General features: G+C 37.4%; 1 protein-coding gene across 3 annotated transcripts in view; it reads left to right on the top strand.

Annotated features, from left to right (window-relative positions):
* The first annotated feature begins 2,085 nt into the window (after nt 1-2,085).
* The window catches only part of Mrps35 (mitochondrial ribosomal protein S35), a 67,561-nt gene continuing 60,634 nt past the window's right edge, over nt 2,086-9,012 (top strand). For all 3 annotated transcript variants that reach the window (XR_013343672.1, XM_077799300.1, XM_026410693.2), the window contains exons 1-3: nt 2,086-2,231; nt 6,764-6,810; nt 7,930-8,097. Coding sequence is in view for 2 of the 3 variants with exons in the window: in XM_077799300.1 (XP_077655426.1) it covers nt 2,120-2,231; nt 6,764-6,810; nt 7,930-8,097 (327 nt within the window). In the remaining variant the exon portion in view is untranslated. The remainder of the gene's footprint in view (nt 2,232-6,763; nt 6,811-7,929; nt 8,098-9,012) is intronic.

Raw genomic sequence — 9,012 nt, 5'->3', positions numbered from 1 at the left:
TAGACCAGAGACTCAGTGTCTAATAGAAGAAAAAGTAGGCCCTAATCTTCATCATGTGGGATTAGGCCCCAACTTCCTTAATAAGACTCCTATAGTGTAAGAATTAAAACCAAGAATCAATAAATGGGATGGAATCAAACTAAAAAGTTTCTTCTCAGCCAAGAAACAATCTGTGAGGTGAACAGAGAGCCCAAATCCTGGGAGCAAATTTTTTCCCCTCACACATCAGATAGAGCAGTAATCTTTAGGATATATAAAGAACTCAAAAACCAAAAAACAAATAACCCAATCAACAAATGGGCCAAGGACCTGAACAGAAACTTCTCAGAAGAGGATATGCAATCAATCAACAAATATATGAAAAAATGCTCATCATCTCTAGCAATCAGAGAAATGCAAATCAAAACTACTCTAAGATACCATTTCACTCCAGTCAGAACGGCCAGCTATTGTGAAGATAAACAACAGTAAGTGTTGGAGAAGATGTGGGGAAAGGGTATACTCATACATTTCTGGTGGGACTGCAAATTGGTACAGCCAATATGGAAAGCAATATGGAGATTTCCTTGGAAATCTGGGAATGGAAACACCATTTGACCCAGCTATCCCTCTCCTCCGTTTATATGCAATGGACTTAAAAATAGCACACTACAGGGACACAGCCACATCAATGTTTATAGCAGCACAATTCACAATAGCTAAACTTTGGAGCCAACCTAGATGCCCTTCAGTGTATGAATGGATAAAAAAAATGTGATACACACACACACACACACACACACACACACACATACATACAGCATTAAAAGAATAAATCATGGCATTTACAGGTAATGGATGGAGTTAGAGAAGATAATGCTAAGTGAAGTTAGCCAATCCCCAAAAAAACAAATGCTGAATGTTTTCTCTGATATAAGGATGCTGACTCATAGTGGGGTAGGGAGGGGGAGCATAGGAGGATTAGATAAATTCTAGATAGGGAAGAGGGGAGAGAGGGAAAGAGAGGGGGCAGGGGACTAGCAAGGGCTGTGGAATGTGATGGACATCATTATCCAAAGTACATATATGAAGACTCGAATTGGGTGTTAACATACTTTATATATAAACTGAGATGAAAAATTGTGGTATATATGTGTAATAAGAATTGTAATGCAAAAAAAAGTAAATATATAAAGGCATGAATTGGCATGAACATACTCTGTATACAAAGATATGAAAAAATTGTACTTATATGTGTAATAAGAATTGTAAAGCATTCCACTGTCATGTATTTAAAAAAATAAAATCAACAAAATCAATAAACTAAAAAATAAAAATAAATAAAAAATACAGGATAATTTAATTAAGGCTCTAGTATTAATTTGTCCTAGAGTAGGAAGGATTAGGTCATTAAAAGTACACTATGGCTGGGGTTGTGGCTCAGTGGTAGAGCACTCACCTAGCACACACAAGGCCCTGGGTTCAATCCTCAGCACCACATTAGAAAAACAAATAAATAAATAAATAAAGGTATTGTGTACAACTACAACAACAACAAAAAAAAAACCCCAAATATTAAAAAAAAAAAGTACGCTATGTTCTAGGTTCAAGTGAGTTCTTACTTTGTAATTCTAATGCTATCTGACAAATTAACCAAATCATTAAGAGTTATAGGCTATACACACAGGAAGCTATACTTTTAACTGCAGGAGGATAACATCACCCTCCCCTTATCGCAAATCACTTGCACTACTTGAAGACTTTAATAAAAGTGTTGCAAGCAGCCATTGCAAATTGGGGCCCTGGAGTAGAAGGACTGACTCCTATTTTGAGAATCCCATCCAGAATACATCTGCCCCGTGTGAGTCACAATTCCCCAATCCTTTATGGGCCTTATTCGCAATTGTTTTTGAACTAACTGACTTGATTTTTAAAAATCGTTTATCTCTTTTTATTACTTTTTTCTATTTGGGGACATCTCCCTGCACTTCAGACTGGGTCTTTGAGTGTGCAGGCGCTGGAGCCGGCATCCCCTTCCCGGGGGCGGGGCCAGGCTGGCGGGAAGGCGTTCCGTAGCCCAGATCCGCCCGTTGGGGGCGAGGAAGACTTTTTTCCTCCTCCCGCTTTCCGTTCTCGCAGCATGGCGGCCCCCGTGGTCCGCCTGTGGCTCGGCCTTCAGCCGGGGGTTAGGACTCTGCGTGCCCTCTCCACCGTCGTGTCCCCGGCCACTCACGCTCGGAGACCTGGCCTGCGTGAGTGTCTGCCGAGTTGCCTCTAGGTTTGGGGGGAGGTGAAAGGGCGGAATACCGGCCCGACCAGGCCGTAGAGTCCCGGGCAGAGGCCGATTTTCCTCTGCCGGCCTCTTCCCGGCGGGGCCACTAGGAAGGCCGCAGGTGTGGGTCTGTCCTCTGCCCCCGGGTTTCCTGGCTGCCCGCTTCTGCGTGTTCTGGACACTAGCCCAGAAAGTTTGCTCTCTTTCGCGGTGACCGGCATTTTCTGGTGTTCCCACCCCCCGGGGCCACGGCCCGGGTCTCCCTCTTGTTACTAGTGCTCAATGATAAGGTTTGTCGGCAGTGATTGAACCTTGGAGTTTCCCTAATATTTAAAAGGTATACTGCTGTGCCAGAAGAAAGTACAGCTGGGAATCCCAGGTCACCAAATGGGATGACCTTCATTCCAACAGAGATTATAGGGATGCTTGATAGCGTTCTTGACAGAGAAAGATAGTGGAAAAGACAAATTTGTTGACAGAGAAATACTGTGTAGTGTATTTCTCATACTTATCAGAGCACAGTGTCAAGCCATCCCATCTGACTTCCAAGGGCTTTTCGTGTCTTTAAAATAAATTGTAAATTCCTTAATGCATCAATAGTGGCTCCTCATAGCCCTAACACTGTTTATTTTAAATTTTTTATTCTCTGAATACTTAACTTCTACTGTATGCTAGATAGTGCCCTAGATATTGGGGATACAGCAAAGTCCCTGAGCTAGTGAAGTTTACATCCTGTTGGGAAAGTCTGAGTAAAAAAAAAAAAAAAAAAAGTAAACCAGCTATATAAAATTCAAGTATTATAGATGAATGGATAAAGAAAAAATGTGGCATATATAACAATGGAATAGTACTCAGCAATAAAAGAGAATAAAATGATGGCATTTGCAGGTAAATGGATGCCATTGGAGAATATAATGCTAAGTGAAGTTAGCCAATCTCCAAAAACCAAATGCTGAATGTTTTCTCTGATATAAGGAGGCTGATTTATAGTGGGGTAGGGAGGGGGAGCCCCGGAGGAATAGAGGAACTCTATATAGGGCCGAGGGGAAGGGAGGGCGCATGGGGTTTGAAATGATGGTGGAATGTGATGGACATTATTATCCAAAGTACATTTATGAAGCTATGAATTGTGTGAATATACTTTGTATACAGCCATAGATTTGAAAAATTGTGCTCTATATGTGTAATAAGAATTGCAATGCATTCCACTGTCATATAAATTTAAAAATTAATTAAAAATTAATTAATTTACTGTTTTAAGTGGATACTGTTAGGAAGAAAAATAAAGCAGAATATTGAGAATGGTGTATTGGTCAAGTGTTTACTGTTAGGAAGAAAAATAAAGCAGAATATTGAGAATGGTGTATTGGTGGAGTAGTGGCTATAGGGTAGGATGAGATAGTCAGGAAAGACTTCTGAGGAAGTAAATCTTAAACAGAGCCTAGAGATATACAGTATTTGGGATAAGACCATTGTCAGCCTAGGAAACTACAAGTGAAAGGCCCACAAGTAAGAATAAGCTTAGCGATGTAATCAAGGACAGAAAGAAGGCCAACTTTCACCTAGAACTAGTGAGCAAATGGGAGAGTGGTAGGACAAGATGTCAGAGGTAATGGACTGCTCTTATAAATGGTTTGGAAGCATTTGGTTTTGGTATTTGGCTTGAATTTTATTAAAAGCTGGGGATCACGTTGGATAGCTGCTGGCTTTGAACAGGGAAGTGATGTGATTTGCACTTTTAAAAGGCCCTGGCTGCTGAATGGATAAAAATGGAGAATTAATTTTGGAGGGTAATAGTGGAAGCCAGAGACTACTGTTGCAGTAGTCTGAATGTCTTGATGGTGTCTTGAGGTTATAGGAAAAAAGTGGTGTAGTTGGATTTAGGATTTTGAAGTTTGGGCTGATAGGATTTATTGATTTGTTGTGGTCCTTGAGGAGAGGTCTCAAGGAAGCTTGTTAAGATTTTTGTCCTGAGCAATTGGATGAATATTGCAGTACCATTTAAATGGATTGGGAAGACTGGAAGAAATAAATGAAGAACTCTGCCAAGCATTTATTATAATTGAGACATCCATTAAATATCTTTAGCCTCTTTTTTGCTCTTCAGTTCTCTCACTGTTCTCTTACATTTTCAGCCATATTGAATTTGAATTTGTTTACCTACATTGATTTTCCAAATTTTTTTCTAAATACTTTTTCTTACCTGTTGGGTGCTTGGGCTACATACTACTCATCATTCAAGTTTTGGCTTAAAGTTTACTTCCTCTGGGAGGTTTCCCACAACCATATTAGTTACTGTTCCCAGGAGAGACAGAACTGGTAGGATGAATGGAAAGGTGGATAAGTAGATGAAGGGATTTATTAAGGGAATTGGCTCAGATTCAAGGAGGCTGAGAAGTCCTATAACAGACATCTACAAGCTGGCAACACAGGGATGTCAGTAGAGTGGCTCAGTCCAAGTCTGAGAAGAAAAGTATTCTAGCTCCAGCAGAGTTAAACAAATTCACCTTTCCTCTGCCTGTCAATTTTATCCTTCCCCTCATGGGGGGGATTAAGAATGGAACTTATCCACTCAATCTACTGACTCACACACTAATCTCCACTGGAAATACCCTCACAGACACACCCAGAAATAATGCTTTACCAGCCATCAAGTTATCTCTTAATTCAGTCAAGTTGGTACCTCAAATTAACAAAAATGCTGGCCTTAGTGGCACATGCCTGTGATCCTGGGTACTTGAGAGACTGAGACAGGAAAATCTCAAAAGTGTGAAGCTAGCCTGCGCAATTTAGTGAGAACCTGCCTCCAAATTTAAAACAGAGCTGGGGACAGCTCAATGGTAGAGTGCTTGTCTACATGCATGAGACTCTATGTTCCATACCTGGTAACTAATACACACACACACACACACACACACACACACAAACAAACAATTAGTTGACTAGATTCAGTTCCTTGCTGTATGTATCCATAATAGTACACTGTTTATTGAAATCACTTGCTAAAATTCTGCTTTATTTGACAGATTCTACATTCTGTGAAAGGAAGGACTGTCTCTTTTGTTCTTTGCTGACTTCCTAGTTTCTGGTACACAACAGCACTTAAATTTATCAATGAGTGAATGGTAAAGTATTGTGGGATGAAATGAAATATGTCAGATGAAGAAATGGAGTGAATAGGGATGGGGCAGGAGCTAGGAAGATGGGAGGCACATTATAAGTAAAGAACAGAAAGTTGAGAGAAATACTAAAGGGTCTGGTACTTGAAGTTCATTGTAGCTGCAGAACCTTGTAAGGGAAAGTGATCAAATTATGAAGAGTCATACTTTTGTCACCTTAACTTCTTGCTTTTTAGTTTTCTTGAATATAATAGACCTTTAAGAAGGATAATAATAGTACTTGTGTTTGTTGTAATGAGTAAGATTAAATGAAATAATGAAAATCATTTAGTACAGTGTCTTCATGTGAAAATGCTCAATAAATATAGCTGTTCTAGGATAGCAAAACATTCATTTAGATGTTTGAAGTAATCCACATTCTTCTATAATCATGTGATTGGTAGGAATAGCCAGTTTTGTTATTGGTGTTAATTATTGTATCACTGGCTTTTCTAATATATAATAGAGAAGAAAAAACTGAAGGGCTGACATTTTGATAGAATAGAGTGATTCCAAATATGAGCAAGTATATTTATAATTAGGACATTTCAAACCAATCATCTTTAAATATTCGGAATACTTATTTTTATACTTATAATTAGGACATTTAAAACCAATTATCGGGCTAGGGATGTGGCTCAAGCGGTAGTGCGCTCGCCTGGCATGCGTGCAGCCCGGGTTCGATCTTCAGCACCACATACAAACAAAGATGTTGTGTCCGCCGAAAACTAAAAAATAAATATTAAAAAATTCTCTCTCTCTTTCTCTCTCTCTCTCTTAAAAAAATTATCTTTAAATATTCAGAATATTTATTTCTAACTAGGTATTTTAACTTGGGAAAGTAAGTTTATTTTACTGTGAACCTTAAAATTTACTGAAAAATATTTCTCTAGATGATGAGTTCACTGTATCAGCAATCAAAATAAACTTTATGTAACTGTGAACTTTTAAAGACTATTTGTTTTTGTTAAGATGATTTTAATCTGAACTTAAAACAGATTGTCATTTCATGCTTATGTTACTAAGTATTGTTTTGTTTTTTTTTTTTTGAGGGGGGGGGTGTCTTGAACTCAGGGATTGAACTCAGGGGCACTCAACTACTGAACCACATACCCAGCCCTATTTTGTATTTTATTTAGAGGCAGGGTCTCACTGAGTTGCTTAGGCCTTGCTAAATTGCTGAGGCTGGTTTTGAATTCTTGATCCTCCTGCCTTATCCTCCCGAGCTTCTGGGATTACAGGCATGTACCATCATGTCCGGCACTAAATATCTAAAATTGTGTTAGCAAAAAGGGATAATGATGACTGTTGAACAACTCATAAAATCTTCTATCCCTATTATGTTATCTTTTAGGTACAATAGAAAGAACATCCAAAAGTGAAAGGCAGCTGAGAAGAAAGGTAAAACAATTTATATACTCTACTATACACTATTTTAATGATTTCTGAAATTCTAAAGAGAGGCAGATGCTCATTACAATGCAGAAGGGTTCTGTTAGAGAAGGCTTCACAAAGTCATGTTTATTGGGTGATTGCCACAGTCCCAGTAGGGGTTGTTCATCTTTGACCTTTTTTGCTCTGTACCCATAAAATGGGTCATCTTTAAGAGGTATACTCACTCATACTCCCAGGAAACAGAATATAGAACTATTTTTTATGATGCCCTTGTCAGTCATATAGCTTGGGTGTATGCATTCATCCAACCGGTCAGTATTACCCTGTAGGTATCTCTATGGAGGAATCCAAATTATAAGGTCAGTTGATGAGCTTGGAGTCAGAACAAAAGCACATTAGCTGGAAGTTAAGTGGCACCAAATTGCAATCATCTAGGCGGTAGTTTTTGTAGGAATATTACCTGCTTCTAGGACATACACTATACTGGTTTTGATGTTGCTTAGATGGACATTGCTGCATTTTGCCACCTTAAAGCCTACTTTTGTATGCTAGCCATCCTTCTACCATTAAAAAAATATGTATTGTGTGTGTTTTAATATATGTATTTTAAAACACATACATACGTGTGTGTGTGTGTGTGTGTGTGTTAATATGATTGACTAAGCTATCAAGTAGTTTTTCTCTGGGCTCGGGAGACATATAATTTCTCATTATGTATTTATTCAATCTGTTTAGCCCTAATTTACTTATTTCCAAGTTCCAAGTACTTATTTTTTTATTTCCAAGTTCTTAGTGTTCCCTTATATACTGACTTCCATGAAAGAAATATTGTATGATATATAAATAAATATACTGCATAAATAAAATATAAAACAACTGCCAAAAGTCTAATTAAATAATCAATTTTTAGTGAAGGAAATGTGACATTAAAGGAGATCTTTGCCAGAGAGTTTGAAGATACAATTCAGAGATTATTTAAGTAGGTTTTTCATTTGAACAGCAATAGATTTATTGGAGGCAAGATTTTATATAGGTTGCAATTCCACTTTTATTTCTCATAATTACTGCTTATGGTTTAAAATTAAAGAATATGTTTTAAAATTTTAAATATTTTATGTTTCTTAGGCACTGCCTCCTAGGACAGAGAAAATGGCTGTTGACCAGGACTGGCCTAGTGTTTACCCTGTTGCAGCACCATTTAAACCCTCCACAGTACCTCTACCTATTCGAATGGGTTATCCAGTAAACAAAGGAGTGCCTATGGCAAAGGAGGGAAATCTGGAACTTTTAAAGGTAAGATTAACTGCTAGTATATTGGCTCAGACATACCTAAACAAATGCTGATCTCCCCTCTATTCCCACCCACCTTCAAGGTTCAGTATATAGCAGCATATTGTATTTTAATTTAAATTTTCTTTCCAGGTGATAATATTGTACTTTGATCATTCATGATACAAAAGATTCAAAGAATCCTAAGCCTTTGAGAATGTAATTAATCAGTCTGTGTCTTTCCTTGTAGCCTCTAAGAATAGTGAAATAAGCTAATTTGAGATTGAGAATCAGGATGTGAAGATTCCATTTTTTTTCTTTTTTTATTATTTATTTATTTTGCATTACAATTCTTAATACACCATTATACAATAATTTATCATATCTCTGATTATATATAAGGTATGTTGACACCAAATTCACATCTTCATACATGTATTTTGTATAATGATGAGGGTCTCCTTTCACCATCCTTAAGATTCCATTTTTAAAAGAGGAATTTTAAAACTTTCTTTCCAGAAAGGTAGAATATTGTTTAATATTATTGTGATAGTCCACCAACTTTACCTGATTTATTGCTTAAAACAGAATAGTTCATTTTAAAAGCTTCATTTGATAGTATCTATAATGATTTATGTATTTAAAAATAAAACATAAATGCTTAGTCTGAGAGTACATATCTTAGATGATTTCCTTTTAACATACAATGGAAGTTATAGTAGAAAAGGAACTATTTTCCACTAGATGAGAGTCTTCTTTCAGAATCAAAAAAATTTTATTTAAAAGGTGATGTTAAAAAGTGAAAAGGGGGGTCTGCTTAGTGGCAGAGCACTTCCCTGGCATGAGTGAGGCACTGGGTTCAATCCTTAGCACCACATAAAAATGAAACAAATAAAATAAAGGCATGCTGTCCATCTATAACTACAAAGGGAAAAAAAA

This window comes from Urocitellus parryii, chromosome 5 (assembly GCF_045843805.1).
Source record: "Urocitellus parryii isolate mUroPar1 chromosome 5, mUroPar1.hap1, whole genome shotgun sequence".
NCBI classification, from domain to species: Eukaryota; Metazoa; Chordata; class Mammalia; order Rodentia; family Sciuridae; genus Urocitellus; species Urocitellus parryii.
This window is presented reverse-complemented; position numbering and strand designations above follow the sequence as displayed.